Genomic DNA, 26,088 nt, shown 5'->3' with positions numbered 1-26,088 from the left:
CAGCTCGCTAGGGCTGCTGGGAGGGCCAGCCGGGCGCACTAAGTGCGCAGGCGCGGGAGCCCTACTGGGCGAGGCTGTGTCACGGCCTCCCACCGTGTGAACCCGAGCTCTAGCGCGTTTGGAGCCGGTTAGGATGGGTTCTTTGGTCCTTTGTCGGGGCTGGGACGGATAGCTGCGCGTCTATTAAAGAGGGGCGCTTGGAAAGTGACTCCCTTTGCGGCCAATCTGAGGAGGGGGAGAGGGCGGCGGGGCTCTGCATACCAACCAAGGACAGCGCCCGGCATCTGTCTTTACAATGGTTCTAAAGGTGATTCTTTCAGTGCTTCTGAGGCGACCGGAATTAAGTATGTGAGGGAGATTTTTTTTTTTTTTTTAAGTGAATTGTGTGTCGGAGTCTGTAGGACTGAGCTATGTGGGGGCCCGCGAGAAAACAGTATTTTGCCTGTTAGTGCGACTGTGTCAGTAACTTACTATGAGTATTTGTATGAATCCTGGCTCAAAATGTTGAAAGCCATGATAGGTTTGTTTTGCTTGTCGGGTCTTCCGCGGAGGCAGTAGGCATGAGTTACTCATGGTGTAAGAAACGATGCGTTTGATGACTGAGCATTTTTACTGTGTGTTTCGCCCTCTTAGTATTGAGGAAGGAATGCAGGGCCTTTGCACTGAGCTACATCCCCAACTCCCCCTCTTCCTTTTTGAGACAGGGTCTCAACTTGCCCAGCCTGGGCCCGAACTTGCAATCCTCCTACCTGTTTTTGGAGTACTGGGATTACAGGCACACGCAACCATACCCACCTACATGTTTTGATATAACCAAAATATTTACTCTTTTCAACTTTGACAGAGAGGAATGTTGCATCTGCCAGCAGCATCAGCTTGACTGAAGATTTCATGAGAAAAAAAAATATTTTAAAACAATTTATGTATTTTGCATTTAATCACAGGCTTATAGAATGAAAATTAACATAACTTTTAGAACGAGATTTTAAAAGAAATTTATGCCTTCTAATATTTGATTTGCTTCTGCCAGATTCCTGTGAGGGAGTTTTCCCTCTTCCTTAGAGTTAAAAAGATTTTGTTCACAAGATTGTCTTTATTTGCAACTATAAATTATGTTAATAATATGCATATTTTGTATTTCCAAGTAATAAAAGTTACTGAAAAGTTAAACATTGCTGGAACACAGAAGACCATGATATGAGTAGATTTGAGGATGTCAGCTTTTAATAAAGAACACAGAATTTTAACTCAGCAGAAAATGAGTAATAATTGGCTTTGGCATACTTAGTTTTATTGCTGGATGGAAACAAAGCTGACTTCCTTTATCATACCATGTATAACACTCAATTCCAGAAGGATTAACATGAGAGAGAGAGGAGAGAGAAATACATTTCTTATGCTGAGAAAACTGCATTCCTCTTATGCTCTGAAATTTTCTATAAGCAAAATCTTCCTAAGAAACATACTGGAAATGGCCTGGGAAACTTAATTTATAGAAATAGACAAGAATGTTAATGGAAGTCTGTGCCCCCCTCTGGTGCTGGAGAGTGAACCCAGGGCCTCAAGCATGGTAGGGTAAAAATGCTCTCCCACTGAGCCACATCACTGAAGCATCATTTTTGTTTAATTCTTGGTTTTCCCCACAGTGCTGGAGATAGAACCCAGGAGAGCACTACCCCTGAGTTCACCCCTGTAACTATCTACTGAGCTGTATCCCTAGCCCTTTTAATTTTGAGGCAAGGTTTCACTAATTGCCCAAGCTGACCTCAAATTTTCAGTCTTCCTGCTTCAGCCTTTTGAGTAGCTGGGATTTTATGTGGGTGCCTCCACATCCAGTGAATAATTAGTTTTAAATGGAAAAGACATTTGAAAGACAATTTGAAATTGTCACAACTAGGGAAATGTTTGACTAGATCTTGGGGATAAGCATACTGTGGAGCATACTGTAACTATGAACACTGAGTTAAATATTATCTGTAGACCTGAGGGGAAATAAAAATGTGCAGTTGAATGTGAAAAAGCAAATTTCAGTTTGATAAAAATATACCTACATGATAAAATTATACTTATTTGCATGTTAATGTTTGCACATGATTGATTTATTTAAAATTTGTTTCACTGGTTTGTGTACAAATGCACTATCTCAATATAAGACAAAATATGCACACAAAATAAATTTTCATTTGGCAGTTTCTCTCATTTGGAGGAGTTTTGCTTTTGACATTAATGTGAAACATTAGAACAGAATTATCAATGTAGTATTCGCATTTACAGGTATTTTGCTCACTCTACTTTCCTCAAATTTATTATAAAACATTTACCTCTGTATACTTATAAAAACCCAAGTAATTCAGTGTTCAGAAAAACACTCTTTCCAGGCATGGTGGCAAATGCCTGTAATCCTACTACTCAGGGGGCTGAGGAAGGAGGACTGCCTCAAGTTCAAAGCCAGCATGGGCTATGTAGTGTATTCAAGGCCAGCCTGAACTACATAGTCAGACTTTGTCTCCAAAAGCCAAAAACTAAACAGACAAAAATACTCTTACATAGACTTTGAGAAAAAAAGGAATGGTGGTGGGACATGAAAAATGAACCTCTGTAACTGAATATATGGATTATCCTTCTATAGAATGGTATCTGTGCAATGTAGGAGCTATTTCCTGAGCATGAAACTTGAGGTATAAAGGTCCATTTCAAAACATTAAACCTCAAAAAAGCAAACTGTGCTGTTTTGTGTGTGTTTTAACTTCAGGATTTCTTAAGAGATCTTTAGTAAGCATCTATACTATAATGGGAGTGAGTAGTTGCTACAAAAATAGTATGGCTGGCAAAGGCTAAAATATTTACTGTCTGCTCCTTTATGGAAAATATTTGTTGAACTTTGGTCTAGAATACAATATATAATTCCAGTGATGTGTTTGTTTCTACTGCAAAACTGGGATAGTATGGCTTTTTTTTTGTATAGGTTAACTCTAAAACTTTTCATTTTTAGTTATATAAGTCAAGAAAGTATCCTATTTTTTTTTAATTGATGTTATGCTTAGAATAAAATGGGCTGGGGATTTAGCTCAGTGGTTCCACCACCTGCCTTGCAACCGCAGGGACCCGAGTTCGATCCCCAGTACCAAAAAAAAAGAATAAAAAGTAATGCATGTTGGGCAGGTGTGGTGGCACACACTTGTAGTCCCAGGACTTGGGAGGCTGAAGCAGGAGGATTGGTGCAAGTTTGGGGCCAGCCTGAACTACGTACTGAGACCGTGTCTCCAAAAACAAAACAAAACAAAACAAAAACAAAAATGCATGTAAGAAAAAATATTTGAACGAGACCAGGTCATTTTTTAAAAAATATCCTGCATTTTTGGAATTTAGCTATTTTATCTCTGGAAAATTTTTTAAACTGAGTGTTCACATCCAAGAAATCATAGGGAAATTATTCCTCCTCACACACCCAAATCGCCTTAAGGGTAAGGAATTTGCTATCTTAAAAGTTCATCCCAGAACAAAAGGGGAAAAAAAATCCTCCTGTGAGACATGGGCATGCTCTTTGCTGTTGTCCAGAACAAAAGTAACCCAAGGGTAGCCACTTGCGACTTGCAGAAATGACATCTCTTCTTTGCCTTGTAGTGTTTGTTTTTTTAAAACTGAACAGCTAATTAAAAATCAGAAGCTTATCAAATACATTAAAAAGTAGAATTCTTTAAAAAGTGGTAGGCATGATGGCACATACTTGCAATTCCTGCACTCTGGGATAATGAGGCAGGAGGACTGCAAACTTGAGTCTAGCCTGGGAAACTTAGCAACTTAGTGAGATCCTGTCTCAAAATAAAAATTTTTAAAAGGGCTGGGCATGTAGCTCAGTGTAAAGGTCCTGGGTTCAATAGTGCCAAGGACCATAGGGGAAGAGAGATTTCTGGATTCTCAGTCACAACAGCATGTAAAACCGGGCATGTGTTTTCTCATAGTATCACAGTTGGCTGGAACGGACCCTGGGCATGCTGTTTAGGTAGGTACTGTCTCAACTAGATACATTTCTATTACTCTTTTAATAGATACAGTTAGCTAATTTCTTTAGGGGATGTGTATTATCTTCATAGCTGACACTGGAAAACAGCTTTATTGGGGGGTACTCTCCTAACCCATTTCTGTTATCATTATGTTAGAATGGTAGAATATATGACTACTGTGTAACTGAAGTAGTTCCTTGAACATTTGATACAGTTTTTCTTAAAAAGTTGGGTTTGTTGCATCATTCATTAATAGCTAATTGACCTCATGATAATTTTTCTGTTCCCTATGTTTACAATAGTCTTCTAAGAGTTCTAATTCTGAGACAATACTAGTAATTTATATTTTCCTAAGAATAATTTTGTTTGGGTTACCAAATGTGTTAGAAGGCACTGTATTCAGAATAGCCTTTTAAATCAGTAACCATTAAGTTTCTCTTTATAAATATCAAAATTTTGTTTTTTGGTACCAGGGATTAAATTTAGGACCTTGCACTCGCAAGGCAAGTGCCAGAACCACTGAGCTAAATCCCCAGCCCTATAGATAGCAATTTTTAAATGTAGTGCCATTTGTTACTTTTGCTTCATAAGCATCACCAATGCATTGTCTATGTGCTTTTCTTTTTACGCAAAGTATAATAATGTTGCACAAAAGGAATTCAGCCTGAATAAAGCCCTTCCCATCCATTATTCACATTACTTTTCCAATCAGCACCAGGATTATTTGCTGTTCTCAGGAAATAAGTGATGATGGAAGATTTTATAAATTCAATTACCCTCAAAGGGTCTTTTTAAATTAAAAATACCCGGCCTGATGGTGAATTGATTTTGCAGAAAGTTAAAACTTCCTGACAAATATAATACTGATGGCAACAATAAATACAAAAACAATGACTAACATACAGTAATGTGTATTTATTATGTAGCAGGCACAATTCTAAGAACCTTATATGTCTTAACTTATTTACTTCTCATAAAACATTGAGGTAGGTATTATAATCATCCCCATTGTATAATTTCTACTGAGAAATATATCTATAAAACATAGGGATGGCATGATGGTACATAATGTAGCCCAAGTTGCTTGGCAGGCCCAGACAGGAGGATCACTTAAGCCCACAAACTAAAGACTAATCTGGGGAACACAGCAAGAACCTGTCTCTCAAGAAAAATCACCAGGAAGGGTAATAAACTGACAATGACTATTCTTTGGGAAGGAAAATGGGTACAAGATAGAAGACAAAAAGTATGTTTATCTCATAAGTTTAAATCTTTTATAGGGAATATTTATGGCTTATTTCTGAAATTAAAATAAGACATACTATAAAGATGTCCCTGGGAAGAATGTTGATCAGGGACAAGGATTTTGGCACATATCATGGCAAAATATTTGGAAGAAACTACAATAACATCAATAGGGATTTAATAAAATAATATTAGCTGGATGTAGTGGTGCACACCTGAAATCCCAGTACTAGGGAGGCCAAGGCAATAGGATCATGTGTTCAATGCCAGCCTGGACTACACACCAAATTCAAGGCCAACCTGGACTACACAGTGAGACCTTGTCTCAAAAATAAAACAAAATGATTTTATAGTATCACAATGAAATATAATGAAGATAATAAAGAACTCCTATTTACTGAGTAGAAAGTCATTTAAGAATATTTTAACAAAAGAAAGCCTTAATTTTGTAAAGAACAAAATAAACAGCCATCTTCAAACATTTTAAAAAACGTAGCTAAGTGTGGTGGCACATACCTGTGATCACTAGACTCAGGAAGCTGAGGCAAGGGGATCAGATTTGAGCCCTGGCTAGAGTACATACCAAGTCTGAGGCCAACCTGAACTACATAGTAGGACCCTGTCTCAAAAATGGACACACACACACACACACACACACACACACATACACACACACACACACACAAGGTGGACATGGTGGTACCTGCCTGTAATCCAAGCATTCCAGTATGCTGAGGCAGGACGATCCCAAGTTTGAGACCAGCCTGGGCAAATTAGTGACCTAGCAAGATCTTGTCTCAAAAAAATAAAGGGATGGGGATATATCTCTGTCCAAAGGCCCAGAGTTCAATCTCCAGTACTAAAAAAATCAAACAAAAAGGTCCCTTTTCTATTATTAAAGATAAATTAAAAGTATTTTACAAACTGCAAAGCAGTAAGTTTTAGTCATACAAATTTAAGATGGTTTAAAATGTTAATAATGTAATAATTATAGAAAAAATTAGGGAGAAAAGAATGAAAATTACAAGATTACATTTCTGCATGGATTCTCTGCTATTTAAGGTCAGAAAGAGCCAAGTTTGGTGGCATATGCCTGTTATTCCAGCATTCTGGGAGGCTGAGGCAGAATGATCACAAGTTTGAACTTAGCCTGGGCAACTTAGTGAGACCCTACCTCAAAATAAAGAAAGGGCTGGGGATGTAGCTCAATGCGAAGGTCATCGTTCAATCTCCAGTACTGCCAAAAATCAGTGACGCCATGCCTGCCTAGCAAGTGCAAGGTCCTGAGTTTGATCCCTAGTACAAGGGAGAAAAAAAAAAAAAAAGACCAGAAGGGCCAAAAGTATAGTTTCTTTCAATATTTGCTATAGTGAATAATCTAAAATCAAGAAAAATATATACTTTCATTAAAAAGCTCCTGAAACATTCAATTCATAGTGTTTTACCAACACAATTTTTCTTCAGTTGAATAAACTGTAGTCAACAAATAAAATGTTTCTAGAGCCAGGGATTTAGCTCAGTGGTTTCACCACCTGCCTAGCAAGCAGAAGGACCTGAGTTCAATCCCCGGTTCCAAAAAAAAAAAAAAAAAGTTTCTGTAGCCTTGTATCTAGAAAGATTATTAACAAGATAAATTCTCTGATACTGAATGGTTTGTGCAATAGTTAAAAGCCTTCTCACATATTTTGTACTGGTTATCACCAGTACAAATTTTGATGTTGAATAAGTTGTGAGTCATAATTAAAGTTCTTTCCACATTCTCTGTATTCATAAGGTTTCTCACCAGCATGAATTCTATGATGACTGATAAGTTGTGAACTCTGAGAATAAGCTTTCCCACATATCTTACATTGATAGGGCTTTTCACCAGTATGAATTCTCTGATGTCTAGTAAGGTCAGAACCAGAACGAAAAGCCTTTTCACATTCCTTACATTCATAGGGTTTCTCACCTGTATGGATTCTTTGATGTTTAATAAGCTGTGAACTCTGACTAAAAGCATTACCACACTCCTTACATTCATAGGGTTTCTCTCCAGTATGAATTCTTTGATGTTGAGTAAAATTTGAACCACTACTAAAGGCCTTCCCACATTCTTTACATTCATAAGGTTTCTCACCAGTGTGAATTCTCTGATGTCGGGTAAAGTTTGAACCACTACTAAAGGCCTTTCCACATTCTTTACATTCATAAGGTTTCTCACCAGTGTGAATTCTGTGATGACGAGTAAGGTCCGAACCACAAATAAATGTTTTTCCACATTCCTTGCATTCAAAGGGTTTCTTGCCAGTGTGAATCTTCTGGTGATGAGCAAGCCTTGAGGGATGTCTAAAGGCCTTTCCGCATTCTTTACATTCATAAGGTTTCTCAATAGTGTGAATTATTTGATGAGTAGTAAATTGTGAGACATGTCTAAAGCTTTTCCTATATTCTTTAGTTGCACAGTATTTCTCTTTATTATTAATAATTTGCTGCAATGTCAAAGATGGATGCTGACTGAAAGTAGTTACATCTTCATGAGTGATTATCAGTTCACTGAACTGTCTCTCCTGAGAGCCATGCTGTTTCTCAAACTGCCCATGACATTCCCAATCATCTCTGAAACTAGAGCATTGCAGGTCATGTCTTGTAAGTCTTCCCATTACCTCCCACTGGGCTGACTCTATTTCATAAATTTCTTTCTTCAGAAATAATTTCTTGGTTTCATATCTTGATTCTAGGAAATATGAAAGCAATCACCAATATTTTTATTATTTAAGAGAAATAAAAGTACAATTAAAATGGGAGAATTAAACTGAATTTTTAAAATGTATGAAAGAAGTTGCTCACTTCGGCAGCACATATACTAAAATGTATGAAAAAAGAAAAGATAGTAGGGAGACCACATAGGAAAGTTGTTATCAAGTATGTAACACACAATAAATACTAAATATTGTTGTGGAATGGCATTCTAAATTCAGTAAAGAAGATTATTTAAAATCACACTAAATCATATGGTAATAACCCACACTGCAACTTTTCTGTGATAGGAATAAGGTATTCAGTCTAATCATTCTTGGGAAAAGTAGAGGACAGAATAAAAAAAGTCATATTCTCAGCAAGACTAAAACAGATACAGCAGTAATAAAATAAAGCAACTTAGTTAGGAATGATAAGTGTACACCTATAATCCCAGTACTCTGGGAGGCTGAGGCAGGAGGATTCAAAATCTGAGCCCAGCCTGGGTGACTTAGTGAGATCTTGTCTCAAAATAAAAAATTTAAAATGGCTTGGGAGGGCCAGGGATTTAGCTCAGTGATTTCGCTGCCTGCTGCACAAGCGCAAGGACCCGAGTTTGATCCCCGGTACCAAAAAAAAAAAAAAGGCTTGGGATGTAGTTCAGTGTGAAGCCCCCAGGTTCAATACTTAAAGCCAGCAAAAAAAAAAGAATGACAGAAATTAAGGAGGAAGGAGGTTATCAGAAAAAAGATAGAATACCTACAAATGAAAGTCACAATAGCTAAAATAAAATCTCAGGGCAAAATGTCAGAATAGTTTTCAGCGCTTTTCCTTTTGCAAAATCATCAATCTGAACAAATACATGTAAAAGTATCTTCACAATTGCTAGGCAGTCCAAGTGAAAGATTACTGCACCTGGGTAGAGCACAGAAAAGACCCTTTGAAGGGAATAGGAAGAACAGTTTTACATCATCTATGTCTAACCTCTGTGGAGCCCAGGTAGTAAAACAAAAGAGGGCTAATGGGTAAGAGGAGTGAATTTGTAAGTACCTGACTTTGCTACAGACACAAATGACAGGCCTGCCCAGTGATTTCCAGCACCAAATTGACTTCCACAGTCCTAGGCTTCAGGCCCACATCCTTTCCAGGCAGACCACTGTGGCCCCAGGCTTCAAGCCAGCCCTTATGGCTCTGAGATCTAGGCAGGCCAACTGCTGCCCCAGACTTCGGGCTGGCTCTCATAGCACTGATTCCAGACCCATTTATTCCAGATCCATTATCCCAGTCACCAGCTACAGTGGACACCAGCACAAGGCTGGCCTCCATGGTTCCAGGATCCAGGCCTAAATATATAGATTCAAATTCCAAGACCTTCCGTGTACTCAGTGGACCCAAAATTCAGGACCCTCTTCCCAGAACCAGGAAGTAAGCCAGGCCCTATGAAACTAGGCACCAGGCCTACCCACTGATGACCAAGGTACCAAGCCAGCTCAGAACCTTTGGACCCAAACAAGTACAAAGGGTTTTCTATGTCAGAGCCAATCTGCAAAGACTAGATGTGATGCCTACTTTTTAAAATGTGCTTACACCAAGGAATGTCCAGAAGAATGATGAATAATCACAGAAATATGAACTCTAGAGAAATGGAAATTTACAAAACACCTAATTAAGAATTCAAAATGCTTTCCCAAAAGAATTAAAAGAATCATACCACAGTGATATATGTGCACCCATGTTTACAGCAGCACAGTTTGTAATAGCTAAAACTTGGAAACAGCCCAATTGCCTATCAACTGGAGACTGGATAAAGAAGATGTGTTTTTAAAAAATAAAATGGAGTACTACACAGCCATAAAGAATGAGAAACTAGAGTCATTTATAGCTAAATGGATGCACATTGAGGCCATACTCTTAAATGAAACAAATAGGACACACGTGTAAATACAGAAAAGTTCCTCTGGTGTGAGAAACTGAAAGTGTAAATAAGAATCAAAATGTAGAATAGATAATGTGAAACAGGAAGAAAAGGTCTAAAGGGGAAGAGGAAGTGGGAGGAGCAGGGGAAAGGAAAGAAGGGAAAGGAAAAAGTATGAGAAAACCCAAAAATGAAAACAAAGTCTTTGTAAATAGGGAGGGGTGGAGGGGTTGAAGGGAGGGCAGGGGAATGGGGAAAAAATAAGAACCATGATATACCATGTAAAGATATAAATTCCCAATGATGAATGTCATATTGTATACCTAACATGTACCAATAAACAATGAAAAAAAAATACTCATCTTGAAGCTCAATGAGCTACAAAACGAGAATACAGATAGACAACTAAATAAAACGAGGAAGATAATTCATGGATAAGTTCAAAACACAGATACAAACTATACAAAAATTAAAAATTTTTGAAACTCTAGAGCTAAAGAACATATAACTGAATTGACAAACTGCATATACCTTCAACAACAGATTTGATCAGCAGAAGAATTGAAGTTTGAAGATTAGTTATCTGAAATTACCCAGAGAAACAAATAGAAAAAAAGAATAAAAAAAAGTAAAGAGGGACTATGGTACTTAGATGACATCAACAAACAGCAAATCAACATTTATATTATGTAAGTTCCAAGAGAAATGGGGAAAGAGAAAGGGGACAGAAAGCTTATTTAAGAAATAATAACGGCAGGTATAGTCACACCACCTGTAATCTCAGCTACTCAGGAGGCTGACATGGGTGATTGGGCAACTTAGTAGGACCTTTAGTGGGGATGCAGTTCAGAGGTAGAGTGTTTGCCTAGCATGTGTGAGGCCTTGGGTTTAACCCCCAGTACCACAGAACAAAAGAGGAATAAAGAGAGGAAGGGAAAAAGGAAGGGGGAAGGGAAAGAAGGAAGAAAGGAAAGAAAAAAGGGAAGAGAGGAGAAAGGGAGAAAAGGAAGAAGAGAGGGAAGGAAGGACGAATAGTTCAAGGCCAGCTTGGGTAACATAGTAAGACCCTATTTCAAAAACCAACAAATGGACTGGGGATTTAGCTCAGTGGTTTTGCCTCCTGCTGCGCAAGAGCAAGGAAACCAATTTCTATGCCTGATACCAAAAAAAAAAAAAAAAAACCAACAAATAAACAGATAGACAAAACCTCCAAAAAAATTATTCCTATAATAGACACACAATACAAAAGATGTAAATGCTGATTATCAAAAGCTTCATTAGAATGCTTCATTATGTTTCATGTACAGCCTTTACAAAAAAACAGTATACTGGTACCTCAAAATTATCACATGATCCAGCAATTCCACTTCTAAGTATGTACCCAAAAGAAATGAAATTAGTATATTGAACAGGCACCTTCATTCCCATATTCATAGTAGTATTATTCACAAAAGCTAAGATATGAAACCAAACTAAGTGTCCATTAATGGATGAACGGATAAAGAAAGTATGGTAATGTTTTGCTTCAAAATAAAGAAACTGTGGTATATTTACAATGGAGTATTATTTTGCCTTAAAAATGAAGGAAATCTTGTCATTTTCAACAACATGGATGGAGTTAAAGAACATCTGTTAGGTGTAATAAGCCAGGTACAGAAAGACAAATATCATGATCTTAATTATGATTTCATTTATGAAATAAAACTAAATTCATAGAAACAGTAATAGTTGCCAGTAGTGATAGTTGCCAGTGGTTAGGTGGTAGGGAAAGGGTAAATTTTGGCCAAAGGGTAAAAAGTTTCAGTTATGCAAACTAAAAGAAGTCCTGGAGATCTAATATACACTTACATACTAATAATATGCAATACTATGTATTTATGTATGTATATAGTTAATACTAGCATTGTATGTACAATCATGGAGCCTATAGTTAGTAATACTGTGTTGTATACTTGAAATTTATTAAGAGTGAATTCTAAATGTTCTCACCACACATGAACACATGCACACACACACACACAAATTATGTGAGGTGATGGGTATGTTAACTACCTTGATTGTGGTAATCATTTGACAATGCAAATGTGTATCAAAATGTCCTATTTTATGCCATAAATATATATAATTTTTATCCCTAATATACCTGAATAAAGCTGGGGAAAAACCAGAATGAATTACTTTAAAATTTTTTTTCAGAGAAAGGAGACATGGAAATATTGATAAAAATTAATGAGCCATAGGAGGCATATGTAGGAAATAAATGTAAAATATGAGTTCTATAAGGAGAATACAGCAGTGGTAAAGAATCAACAGTCAACTTTTCAGGGCTGAAGAAAAGTCTTAGTATTGAAGTGTTTCTCTTACGTGCCAAGCAGGAGTTATAAAGAAAGAGTTTTACGAGTTCAATCCCCGGTACCAAAAAAAAGAGAAAGTTTTAATTAGATGTATGTTGGTATAATTTCTGAAGTTAAAAGAAAAAAACTATTGAATTAAAATCCTGGTAACTCGAGTTGTATGTTTTGTGTTTGGTATTGTCTCTACAGTTCTCTAAAGTTTTGTTTTACGTGTGTGTGTGTGTTACTGAGGATTGAATCCAGAGTCTGTTCTGAGCTATACCACTAGCCCTTTTTAAAAATGTTTATGTCGAGACATGGTCTCACTATGTCACTAAATAGCCCAGCAAGGTTTGAACTTGCAATCCTCCTGCCTCAGGCTGTCAGATTACTATGACTATAGGTATATGCCACCACACCCAAGTTGTATCTTTCACCAAATTTGGTAAATGTTCAGCTATTATTTCTTCATGAATGCATGCAACAATATTCATGAGTTTTGAAGCAAAATGTTCACACAAAGTGAGACATAAAAAATAAAAACTAAGGGCCAGGGATTTAGCTCAGTGGTTTCACCGCCTGCTGTGCAAGCACAAGAACCTGAGCTCGATCCCTGGTACCAAAAAAAAAAAAAAAGTATAACCTAACATAAATCAGAACCTAGCAATCACCAAGTAGGCAGGTAAAACAATGATGAAATAAGCACCTGTTGAATAAATAGTATTAAATTAAGATGTGTATATGGTGATGGAGGGTTTGATTTGGATTGCCAACTTATATTTTATTGCAAAGGAAATTTAAGAGAGATATAAAACAAATTGCAGGAAAAAAAATGTATAAACAAGACATCTAAAAAAGTCTGTAGAAATCACAACAACCATAAAGGAACTGATTACAAACACATTAAAATATCCATATTAAGGATGCCAATCCAAATCAAATTAAAAGTGCCCTCTGAAACTGAAAGATAAATGTTTTTATTCCATAAAGTCTATAAAAACTGAAGGGGGTGAAGGGAGGGGAGGGGAATGGGAAAAAAAGAATAATTAATAGACCAAGGTCTTCCAATTTGTATAGGCACAAATTCCCTATGATGAATATTATCATTATATACATCTAAAATGTACCAATAAAATTAATTCTCAGGGGCCGGGGATTTAGCTCAGTGGTTCTGCCGCCTGCCTCACAAGCGCAAGGTACAAAGTTGGATCCCCGGTACCGAAAAAAAAATTAATTTTTAAAAAACTGAAAAAAAGTAGTAGATAAAAAGCATATAAAAGAGCCACAGACAAGTTAGCGAAAATTTCCATTCTCCTAAGTACTTAATATAATGATACTAAAATAAACCAATATACTAAGAAATAATTGTAAATTTTATTACGCATGATTAGTGCATATATAGTGTTATATAAGGAAGAAATGACAAGATGTCTTGGATTTGTTTGAAAATATTTGAGCAACAACATTAGGTAGATGAAGCAAGTGTGGCATCTATGTTTGAAAATTTTCACAATAAAAGACAAAATATCAAGGTGGGTTTAGTGGTACATGCCTATAATTCCAATACGTGGGAAGCTGAGGCAGCAGGATCGTGAGTTCAAAGCCAACATGGGTTATACAGTGAGTACAAGACCAGGCTGGATGACAGTGAGACCCCTTCCCCAAAAATACAAAACCACCAAAAAACAAAAACAAACTATTGTATCACTTGCCAAAGATATAGGCAAAAATTATTTAAAATAAAAATAAACCATCCCTAAAATATATAATGTAATGGATATTATTAATTATTCACATATTGTGAATGAATATGTGACAGCTTGGAAACATCTTGCTTCTGGGAATCAATCCCAACAAGCTAGGTTCTACCCCTTCCTTTTAATGCTAGTGGTAATATTTTAATATTTAAGTGATGGTCTTTAAGTCATCACTGTATCTCAGCCAAACTACTACAAAAGCCTACTGAATGGTCTGCTTCCAACCTTACTTCCTATAAAGAAGGGAAGGTGATCCTCTTAAATCATAAATTGGAGCGCAGCAGCCCTGGTCTCATAGATTTCTAGTGACTTCTTGTTTGAGAGTGAAAGGACTTTTATGATGGCCTGGGTGGCAGTTTATTAACCGACCGGTTTCTCCCTACCTCTGCTTTGTGATCTAATCTCCCATGAATGTTTGGCAGTAGATTTTATCCCCAGTAGTCACATATAATGATCTACTGTTGGACTTCTTTGGGTCTCTGCCCAAATGTCACCTGATCATAAAGTTTCTCTTACTGTTTCACATAAAATAGAACACTCTATCCCTTTTCTCTGCTTCATTTTTCTTTTTAGCACTTATTATTACCTGATATATAGTCATGTGTTTATTTCTCCCTATAGTGGGGGCTAAGTTCTCGAAAAACATATTTTGTATATTATCATCACCCCAGAGTTGAGAACAGTGCTGGATATATAGTAGGTGCTCAATAAATTTATACTGAATGAATGTATTGTTCTGTTCTCCTCTGTACCAAATCTATCTTTATCATCTATAACTTCTCCATAGAGACATAGGTCTTTTATGTCTAACCCTCTATCTAAAGTTAATGACAGGGCTGGGGATTTAGCTCAGTGGTTCTGCCGCCTGCCTCACAAACACAAGGACCTGAGTTCGATTCCCCAGTACCAAAAAATAAAAAAATAAATAAAGTTAATGACACACATGCCCAAGTCTCTCCTTCTACATAGATCAAGTCTTCTATATCAATTCTCACTTTCTGCTAAGCTCCCTGTTTTAACTTCTCTTATCAAGGATATACATGTAGAAGTTCTTGACAGACATGTTCCATAACTCCTAGTGGGCTGTAAGTTCTAAAATTACTTATTCTTTTTTCGAACTCTATAGTACCTAGCTAAGCACCTCATGTATATTAGAAAAACAGTAAATATTGATTAAAAGTATTAACAAATCAGTGAGGGTCTACAACTCCTGAATCAATCCAAAATAAAACAAAAAACTAGTTAAAGAAAACAAGTCTGTGACAATGTAGAAAACATGTATTTCAAGAGACAGTGATTTTTTTTTTATGAGACTAAATACAAAAGAGGATGAGAAGCTGAGAAGAAATTAGATCCAAAATATGGATAAGAAAGGAATATCACTAGAGCGGGTAGAGTGAGGCACCAGCTAGTTAGAATTAGGAGAGAAGTATAAGAGAAGAAAAGCAAGCTAAGTGTATTAGGTAAGGGAAAAGGGTAAGTTCATGTTGAAAAAGTCTTGTTTGCACAACAAGCTTTTAAAGGGAGATTTCCAGATAGTATGTGAAGAAAGCAGTCTCTCCACTGACCAACTGGATCATTACCTGCTGTGCCTCACTTACCTGGCCACTGGGCTCTTCTTAGCTCTCTGTCAACCAACCAGGGCTCCTTTCCTTGCTCCAAGTAGGAGATGACATTTGGTTTAGAAATGCAAAGTCCTGCTTACAAAAAAATAGTGAGACAAATGTATAAGAATGTCTCAGGACTCAAATCCAGGCTCTTCATTGTAAAGAAAGACATAACATTACAGTAATAGTCAAAGAAATGTAAAATAGACTAGTGAAACACAACAGAAGATTTGAAATGTCTTCCATAATTCAATTTGGCTCCCTTTTTCTAACTCTACAATGTTCAGAACATTCTTGAAGGAATAAGATGCAGAATTCCAACTGATATTTGAAAGGTAGGTAAGCATTTCATACTGAAGGAAATAGACCTTCCAAGGACAGAATCTGAAGTCTTATGGACAGATATCCTTACCCATTGAAACCAGGTTGCTATAATTCTCCAACATCACATCTCTGTATAAATCTCTCTGATCATCAGTCAGGCATTCCCACTCCTCCTGAGAGAAGTCTATGGATACATCACTGAACATCATTGATTCCTGAAACAACAATCATGTATATGACTTGATTAATAAAAGAGTTTTGTCCAGGAAAGAGAAAAGAAAAAGATTAAGGTACAGGAAGTGAAATGGAGTGAGCATATGAATACAAAAAGACTGTAAAAACAAAAATTCACCACAGAATCACTGTACTTCCATGTCTTAGCCTCTAGACAAAACTGCCTGTGTTCAGTGGGATACTTCCATTATCCAAACAAGGCAGGGAAGAGACAAAAATCTAGCTAAGAAGTTTTTCAATCAAATGAAATTACACAATGCTTTGCATAATGCCTGCCACATAATAAATTATCAAAACCACGTGATCTTCTTTCTCCTCCCCTTTTCCCAAACTGCTAAGAGTAAGATTTCAGAATAAAGGATAAAAGGGCCGGGGATTTAGCTCAATGGTTCCGCCACCTGCCTTGCAAGCTCAAGGACCCGAGTTCGATCTCCAGTACCAAAAACAAACAAACAAACAAAAAACAAACAGAATAAAGGACAAAGATAGAACACTAAAGCATCCACAGAGGACAGTAGATCATGTAAAAGGCATCAAGAATCAGAGGAGCAATGGAATTCTTGAGACCATCTCTAAAAGCAAGAAATTATATATAAGAACAATTCTTCAACAGCCTGATGAAGAAAATTCTGATCTAGAATTCTATAACTAAACTATCACTCTTGTTAAAAAATGACATCCCTAGACATACAAAGACTCAAGCACAATTTCCTAGGAAACTACCAGAAGATGTGTTCCACTAAAATGAGGACTTAAACCAAAAAGGAAGATGACATAGGATTCAGGAAATAGGAGAGTGGTGAAAGAAAATCTAGGGAAAACAACAAAAGGAGTCTCAGGAAAGCTGTGCAGCAGGTCTAGACAGTAACCAGTTCAGATGAGAGCAAGAAGATAAAGGAATGGGAAGAGAAGTTTCTATGTTCAAAAGGAATCTATATGTGTGAACAGATTAAAAAAAATTATTGATTGGTATGTGGCAGTGATGCTGGAGTTTTCAGAAACAAATACACAAATGATTAAGTAAATGAGGGGAAAATCCAATTAACCACAGGAAAATGAAATGTTGTATTAGAATAAAGCTACTACTAAATAGTAATCACTACTACCACTCTCCTTAGGAGTAAATATGGATTTCTTTTTTTTAGTACCGGGGATCGAACTTGGGACCTTGCACTTGTGAGGCAGGTGGGAGCACCACTGAGCTAAATCCCTGGACACCCCCCCCCTTTTTTTTTAAATCTAGCCAGGCATGATAGCATACACCTGTAATCCCAGCACTTAGGAGGCTTAGGCAGGAGGATCACTTCAAGTTTGAGGCCAGGCTGGCTACATAGTGAGTTCAAGGCTAGCCTGCTCTACAAAGTGAGACCCTGTATAGTGTGCACCCATGTTCACAGTGGCACAGTTTGTAATAGCTAAAACTTGGAAACAGTCCAAATGCCCATCAACTGGAGACTAGATAAAGAAAATGTGGGGTTTTTTTATAAGATGGAGTACTACTCAGCCATAAAGAATGAGAAATTAGAGATATTTATTGCTAAATGGATGCACATTGAGGTGCTACTCTTAAGTGAAGTAAATAGGACACACATGTATAAATACCGAATAGTTTCTCTAGTGTGAGAAACTGAAAGTGTAAATAAGGACTAAAAGGTATGACAATGTGAAATAGGAAGAAAAGGGGCAAAGGGGAAGGGGAAGTGGGGGGGGGGTAGGGGTAAGGAAAGAAGGGAATGGACTATGAGAAAATGAAAAAAAGGAAACAAAGTCTTTGTAAATAGGGAGGGGTGGAGGGGTTAAAGGGAGGGCAGGGGAAGGGGGAAAAATAAGAACCAAGAGAGATTACGTAAAGGTGCAAATTTCCAATGATGAATGTCATTATATTGTATACCTAAAATGTACCAATAAAAGGATATACAGTTTAAAAAATATATTAATTTTTAAAAATCAGGAAAGAAACAAAGAAACAAGGGGTGGGGGGAAGAGAGAAAAAGAAATGAAAAGAGAAAGCCATGAACTACCTTGGGAGAGAATATTTCAATCATAGTAATGTGATATTATTAGCTAGGTGTGGTGGCACATGCATGTAATCCCAGTCTCTGGTAAACTGAGCAGGAGTACCACAAGTCTCAGAAGTCTAGGCTGGGCAATGTAGTGAGACCTTGTCTCAAAAATGAAAAATAGGGCTGGGGATTTAGCTCAGTGGTTTTGCCGCCTGCCTCGTGAGCACAAGGTCCCAAGTTCAATCCCCAGTACCAAAAAAAGAAAAAAGACTGGGGATGTAGCTTATTTTAAAAGGTCCTGAGTTCAATCCCTAGTACTGAAAAAAAAAGGGGCACTATTGATTTAACCAAAAACAGTGGTATAACAGTCAGGAAAGATGGAAGGTACAATATGAGAATTTAATGTCCCCTGTGACTCTGCAGTAAATCAGGAGATAATGAGTATAACAGATTCATCAAAAATAGCAGCTAAATGTGACAAAATCCAACACCCATTCATGATAAAAATGCTACAGAAAATTGGAATAGAAGGTCTTTATCTCAACCTGATTAAGGCTATCTATGAAAAACCAACACCCAACATCATACTAAATGGTCAAAACCTGAAAACTTTCACGCTAAACTCAGGAACAAGACAATCACTCATTTCCATCCCACCAAATCACTGTCCAAACAAACAAGATTCATTAATACAATGTGGGAAACATACTTCTGATTTATCAGGATATCTGGCAGAAGTGTGAGATATGAGATACTCAAGGAATTGGTACGTGAACATGTAAACATTGATTAAAAGAAAGGGAAATTGCAATGGGCACTGAGTTGCTGAGGAGATGGAGCTCATGTTCCTGAAAGGGGATAATGGTATCCAGTGTTTAAAAAAATTTCCAAACCTGGTCTAGGTCAGACTTTTTTTTTATTTTAATTTTATTTTAAAGAAATGGGATCTTACTATGTTGCCAAGGCCAGCCTCAAACTCCTCAAACTCCTAGGCTCAAGAGATCCTCCATGGGCTGGGGATTTAGCTCAGTGGCTGCACTGCCTCACAAGCGCAAGGTCCTGAGTTTGATCTCCGGTACCTACTCTCCACCCCAAAAAAGAGAAGTTTACTTAGTCTTTACTTAGCCTCTCAAGTTGCTGGGACTACAGACATATGCCACCATGCCTAGCTTTGGGTTAGATCATTTTTAAATTAAGTAATTTACAATTTTAAAAAAGCATTCTTTAAAAATGACTGGCAATTTTCAGATGAATTTTTAAATTGCACTTTAAAGTTTTGATTAAAATTTCCTTAGAGAAAATTGTACTTGGCTGACTGACAATTATCTAACAACTTCTTTTTTCTATAAGTATTTCCACCAACAGATAAATTTTTGAGTTGACTTATTAGAGATTCTTTCCTTACAGCAAGGTAAGAGTACTTTTGCATTGCTTTGAACTAAATTGAAAGGGTTTGGTTGGGTTTTTCTGTTTGTTTTGGTACTGAGAACTGAACACAGGGCCTTCACACTGAGCCACACCCTCAGCCCTCCACTCTGCTTTTTTGAGACAGGGTCTCACTAAGGTAAGTTGTCCAGGAAAGACTCAAGCTTGGAATATTCCTACCTCAGCCTCCCAGAGTGTGGGACTACATGTGTCCACTACCATGCCCAGCTAGAAGGTTTTTTTAATCAAAAAGTCTCATAATGAGGAAAAGCAAGTGTTTATATGTACTAGAGGTAAAAAGGATTCTATTTCAGCAAAAGAAACAGTATCTTACCTGAGCCATGGCTTTAATATTTGTAGAAAAAGACTCCTCTGGGTTCCTTTTTTGAAAAAGGACAGACCTAAGAAAGGTAAAAGAAGGTATGTCAGACTCCTCTTGCCTCACAACACCCACAATGATCATTTCCCCTGTGTTCAATCCACATAAACACGTGGCAGTGAGAAGAATGGGCAATTCTCTCATCATCTTCAATTCTACAGAGCCAGGCTTTGGATTGGAACCAGTTGAATTTGGGTAGGATAGACATGGCTTGAAAAATGAATGTCTGTATACAAACAAACATACACACATACAAAGATATAAACATCGTATTTTTATCATACATCATAATTATAGCATATTATATATACTACCATAGACATTGCTATTTTTATTTAAGGTACCTTGGAATAAATCTGAACTAATACATATTGTGATACATAATTGTGTTAATAACTACATTGTATTCTATGAAATGGATATAACCTAATTTACTGAGCCAATCTGCAGCCAGGGATCCTTTGAGTTGTTTTCTTTCATTAGAACAAAGTTGCAATAAATACCCCAGTGCATGTATCATTTTACTTGTACAGTATATAAATTCTGATTAATCTCTAAAAGTATAACTGCTCAAAGATTTTACATATTTTAAGTTTGGATTTATCTTGATCAAACCAATTTTCAATAAGCTTAGGTTAAAAAATCTGGGCCCAAGTTCTGACCAAGAAAGAATTATCTTGCCTAATTTGAGAAGATATGGGGTGTTAATAGGTCTTGGCTTAACCTAATTGAAACCCAGAAAATGAAACAAAATAATATTACTGACCCAGAAGTCTAATATCTTCTATCAGCATCTGTGAAGGTGTATCAAGCCACTTTATTACTTTACAAATAGGAGAAAATTTCAGATACTTCACCGTTCTTGATAGAAACTTGTGGTTTAGAATTGGAATTGAAGGTATGAGTATGAACTGGTGGTTTTAAAATATGTAAACAGATAGACAGACGGATATGTGCAAAAACATTTATATATTTTTAGCTCTCTCCACTAACCAGAACTTGGGTAGTGGCAACCTAATAGCAATGAACACACAAAGTTCCCGGATCTTGATATATAAATTCATTTTCCAATAAAAGAAACTGGAGCTCCTTGAAAAAAATTCTGATTCCAGGGATAGAGGAGGTAAAATGCAAGGTGAGCTTGGAGTATCTCATGGTGCCAGAAATTAAGAAAATGCTAAACAACAACAAAAGTCATATTGAAAGGACACAGGAGCCAACTTAACAGCCAAATCTTGGCATCAAAATGAATAATGATAACAATGGATTAAAATTCGTGTAATAAGATATCCATAAGTCTATAAATGTTAAAGATACATACGGAGAAGAAACAGCTCTTCCTTATACTAGAATTTAAATTAATAAATATAAAATGACAGAAAGAGAAATCATTAGTCAAACATTATAGTATTGTTACAGATAACATTTATAAATTGATGGGCTAAAGTATGATTAAAAACAGGATTTTTTTTTTTTTTTTTTTTTTTTTTTTGTACCAGGGATGGAACTCAGGACCTTGTGCTTGTGAGGCAGGCGGCAGAAGAGACAGGATTTTTGTACAGCCTCAGTCTCCTCAGAAGATACCAAGTAAAAAGGGAAAAACAGTAATTTTTTATAGGAGGAATCTGGCAAAACCCAACTTTACCAACTGATAAATGTTAATATCACCAATAATGAGACACAATGACATCATATCTCTGATATGACACATTAAAAGAGTACACCATTTCTGTGATCTTGCCAAAAATGCACTGTCCAAATTTAACCATAAGGAAACATGAGACTAGCCCCAACTGAAAGACATTCTACAAAATATCAATATTATTCCAAAGGACTAAGGTGATGAAAGATGAAGACTAAAGAACTATCTCAGATGGGGGAAGACTAATGAGACAAGACAAAGTAATATGGGACCATGGATTGGCTCCTGGCACAGAAAAGTACAAAATGTAAATTAGTTAAGTTTTTATTAGTGTAAATTTCCTGTTTTTCACAATTGTTCAGGGGCATCTGAACAATTGCAAATTCTTTATACTATTTTTACTGGTGGGAGCGATACGCTATAGATAACTATGGCCAGGCCTAACTCACCTGCTCCTGCAGAGGGCGTGGTGGAGCAAGGCTGTCTTCCTTCCCACCTATCCACCAGAGAAACATCAAGCATTGTCTCCTGCAGACCTTAGCCCTTCTCCAGGTTCCAATCAGGCATCCCCTTTCGGTTTCCTTATCTGCACTATAAATAAAGGTGCTGAGGATGCAAGCCAAGCTTTTTGTCTCATCATTTTCCGCCTGGCCTCAGCTATGTAAACTTTACTGTCCTCTTTGTCTTCTTGGTCTTATTAAGTTTCTTAATCTCTCACTCACGAGAGTTGTGGCATGTTCACTATACAAAAATAAAATTTTTTAAACCGAAAAAGATTAAAAAGGAGAAAACTGGCAAAAATACCTGGACACATCAAAAAAGAGGATATCCAAATGGCCAATAAACACATGAAAAGGTGCTGAATAACATTATACATCAAGAAATCCAAATTAAAACTATAAAATTCCACTGTACAACCAATAAAATAGTTAAGAGATTACAGTATGAAATAATGGATAGAATGTGGAGCAACTGGAACTCACACATTGCTGGTTGGAGTGTATACTGGAGCAATCGCATAAGAAATGGGTGGTATCTATTAAACATATATCTACCTTATAATCTGATGCTAAGTATTTACCCTACTTTCATATATTTACCAAAAACATGTTAGGATGTTCATGACAACAACATAATTTGCAATAGTCTCAAATTAGAAACTACTCAAATGTCCATCAACAGTGTAACACATTAATATATTGTAATATATCCTCAAATATAATAAGAACTAATTACAATCACACTAAACAGCATGGATGAATTTCATGAAAATAATATGGAACAAAAGGAGCTAGGCATGAAAGAGTACGTGCTATATTATTCCATATACAGGTATACATGAAGTTCAAAAATGGATAAAATAAGAATTCTGAATAGTGACTGGAAAAGATGACTGGGGGGAGGCATGAGGGAACCATCTGGAATCTTTGCTAAGTCCTTTAAGAGGCTGTTACAAACTTGCATACTTAAGATTTGTGTATTCTATTATACGTATTTGTATATGCTACACAGTCTTAACAATGTTTTGGTAGGGATATATACAGCAACAAGATTTTCAAACATTGCCATGCAAGTGTAAATTCGTTCATCCACTTTGGTATATATTTTGCACTGTTTAGTAAAGTGGAAAGTATCACATAATTCAACAATTCCACTGGTAGATAAACTCAAGCATGTAAAAGAAAGTTCAAGGCAGCATTGTTTATGAAATTTTTTTAAAACTATAAATAATTTAAATTTACATCATTACTAGAGGGGATGGATAAGTGCAATATACTCAAAATGTAAAATACAATATAGCAAAGAATTGGGATGAACCCCTCTTATAGCTAACATAAATGAATCTCACAAACATAGTTGTACATATAAACATAATAAAAGGCAAAGGACACCAAGACAACTCTCATGAAGTTCTAGAAAGGGGAAAAAACTACAGTACAGTATGGTGCTTAAAGAGGTGTACATACGCGATAAAACTTCACACACACCTACAATGGGGACATTCAGTTACAGGAAACCCACACCCAAACCAACAGGGCCACACACCTAGGGCCTTAAAAGGTCATCTAAGCACAATTGCATTTAACGATGGGGCATTCAGTCATAAAGACATTGTCACAGGTACCGGACACCTGCATCAGTCAAGGTCATGACCACACACAAACCACGTACTCACACCCATACACCGAGTATTACCACCTATACTCTTGCACATAGTCACAATGTACAATCGTACATCACTACGGGGACAAATTACAGAGTAACACTCAAGTTACAAGCTCCACTCAGTCACAAGATGCACACAATGTTGCACGTGGTCCTAATCTCTCCCACCAACCCCATGGTATCTGCACCAGTATTAGCATTAGAAACAAATGCCAGTCACAGAAACAGTCTGTTGCAATCACACGATCATGCATCACAAAGCACCATACAGCCCAACTACGCTATTATAATCTTGACTCCTCCTTTGCACAAAGCCAGGGCTCCAGGTCCGGCCCCGCCCTCCCTTCAGGTTCCTCACCTCCGGCCTTCCAAGGTTCTCCAAAGGAGCACAACCCAGTAGGACAGTAGGGCAGTTGCCTGTGCAACCCTAAGGATCCCGCCAGCGCAAGACGCTAATGCTGCATTCCCGCGAGAGGCCGAGGAGGCTTCTGGGGAATGTAGTCAGAGACGTACTGGGGTAGACAAGATGGCTCCCGATCAACAGGATTCTTAATCAGCGATTAGTTGGAGCCGGGTGGACGTAATTTCACCCCTCATTGAAACACACCCTGAAGGCTTCACAGAGCCCTAGCTCAGTTTCCAGTAGTGTCTGCCAAAAAAGGCCACATCAGCTCCATGCAGATACGTTTACTTTCCGAAGCTCTCCTGCTATCCGTAGGAGCGGGACAGGTAATGCGCGCCGCTTAACCTTCTGGGAAATGTAGTTCAGAGCGGGGAAAAGCCGTTACTGCCCCATTTAAAAGTCATATTCTTTCTTCTCATAGACAAGCTTTTATTTGACAATACCTGGGAGATTTCTGGGAGTGCTAGCAGGCCCAAGAAAAGTGGAGGGTCAGACTTTCTGGGGCGCTGTTTTGGCCTTTGGGTGAGTTTGGCTTAGTATTCTTTAGTGCAGATCGCTTGTAAGAACTGAGGTTGTGAGACCCAAAGCTGGTCAGGGAGGCTTGTAGAGGTCGGGAGAAGGAAACTGAAAAGTGACTGGGGATGCTGAAGGGAAGGAATCGTTAAATGTTTGACAGATTCAGGGAGGTAAAGAGAGAGGAGTTTCCGAAATTGTGAAGAGGGCTCCTGTTATTCTGAGATACTGACTTCTGTGTCAACAGAGAGTCCGAAGAGAGTAAGGGGCGAGTGAACGGGTTTTGCAGGAGACAAGGAGAATCCAGCGGCGTGGGACTTAGGTGTTAGTGGTGCCCTAAGTGTTGAGAGAAACTGCATTCACAGTTTTGTGTGTATGTGTAATTGATGCTTTAAATAAATACAGCCAGACGTGATGGCATAGGCCTGTCATCGCAGCACTCTGGGAGTCGGAGGCAAAAGGATCGCAAATTTGAGCTCAACCAGCGCCAACTGGGAGAGACGCTATCTCAAGAGCGCGATGGCGAGCGCCTGTTATCCCAGCACCTGAAAGGCTGAGGCGGGAGGATTACCACATGTTCAAGGCCAGACTGGGCTACATACGTACGAAGACTGTGCCAAAAAAAACCAACCAAACAAACAAAAACAAGTATAGGGCCGGGGATTTAGCTCAGTGGTGCCGCCGCCTGCCTCGAAAGCGCAAGGTCCTGAGTTCGATCCCTGGTACCAAAAATACAAAACAAAAAACAGCTATGTATGTGTGTGTGTGACTGGAATTGTATTGAGGAGTCATTGCTGATCCCCATCTGTAAAACAATAATAAGGACGGATCTCTCTGGAGCATGATTTTCTTTTTCTTAAAGTTTTGAAGGGCTAAAGGTTACACAATTGAGCTTATAATGATTTATTGTTATTATTTTGTTGGGGATTGAACCTAGGGACTTGTAATGATTTAAAGCTCAACTTACCTAACACCAGAAACATCCGTCATGGAAGAAAAAATAAAATCAGTGTTATGTTTTTAAGAAATAAAGTCTATTTCAAAGGAACATTTTATGTATTGGGTCCAGGGTTACTTGCTCTTAATTGGAGTACAGTCCCTGTAGATAGATATAGCCATTCAGTCTTCTGGGTTCTGTTTGTTTTTGTTTTGGGCAGTACTGGAGATGGATCCCAGAGACATTTCTACCACTGAACTACATATCTCAGCCCTAGCCCTAACCCAACTGCTTTTATTAATTCTAATCATCTGGTCATTAACAATAGCAGCAAAAACAGCAGTGAATTTTTTTCCATTTGATTTAAGGATTGTCGTCTTTGCTTAGTACTAGCTTAAGCCTTTGTACTGAGTTACATCCCCATCCCTTTCTATTTTGTACTTTATTGAGACAAGGTCTGTACAAATTACTTTCAGCAGGGCC

The 26,088-nt window shown here is 37.5% G+C and overlaps 2 protein-coding genes across 6 annotated transcripts in view; one reads left to right on the top strand and one right to left on the bottom strand.

Annotated features, from left to right (window-relative positions):
• The window catches only part of Znf382 (zinc finger protein 382), a 162,273-nt gene that overhangs the window by 205 nt on the left and 135,980 nt on the right, over positions 1–26,088 (top strand). The gene's annotated exons all lie outside the window — the stretch shown is intronic.
• Positions 174–24,497, bottom strand: Znf566 (zinc finger protein 566). Of its 5 annotated transcripts, XM_087191300.1 has the most exons (6): positions 24,111–24,496; positions 22,036–22,177; positions 19,900–19,966; positions 15,992–16,118; positions 15,574–15,672; positions 174–7,965 (listed from the first exon to the last, which is right to left on the bottom strand). In XM_087191300.1, the coding sequence occupies exons 3-6, from the start codon at positions 19,906–19,908 to the stop codon at positions 6,947–6,949; spliced, it is 1,254 nt and encodes a 417-aa protein (XP_087047426.1). In that variant the 5' UTR covers positions 19,909–19,966; positions 22,036–22,177; positions 24,111–24,496; the 3' UTR covers positions 174–6,946. The 5 variants fall into 5 exon arrangements, with proteins under 5 accessions (XP_087047426.1, XP_087047425.1, XP_087047427.1 ...); XM_087191299.1 differs by lacking the exon at positions 22,036–22,177; XM_087191301.1 differs by lacking the exon at positions 22,036–22,177 and having other exon boundaries at positions 15,574–15,669; positions 24,111–24,495.

The sequence above is a fragment of the Heterocephalus glaber genome, unplaced genomic scaffold (assembly GCF_053883595.1).
Source record: "Heterocephalus glaber isolate CG9 unplaced genomic scaffold, H.glaber_assembly_v1.0 deba00001561, whole genome shotgun sequence".
NCBI lineage: Eukaryota > Metazoa > Chordata > Mammalia > Rodentia > Bathyergidae > Heterocephalus > Heterocephalus glaber.
Note: the sequence above shows the minus strand (reverse complement) of the source record. Positions and strands in the feature narration are given on the sequence as shown.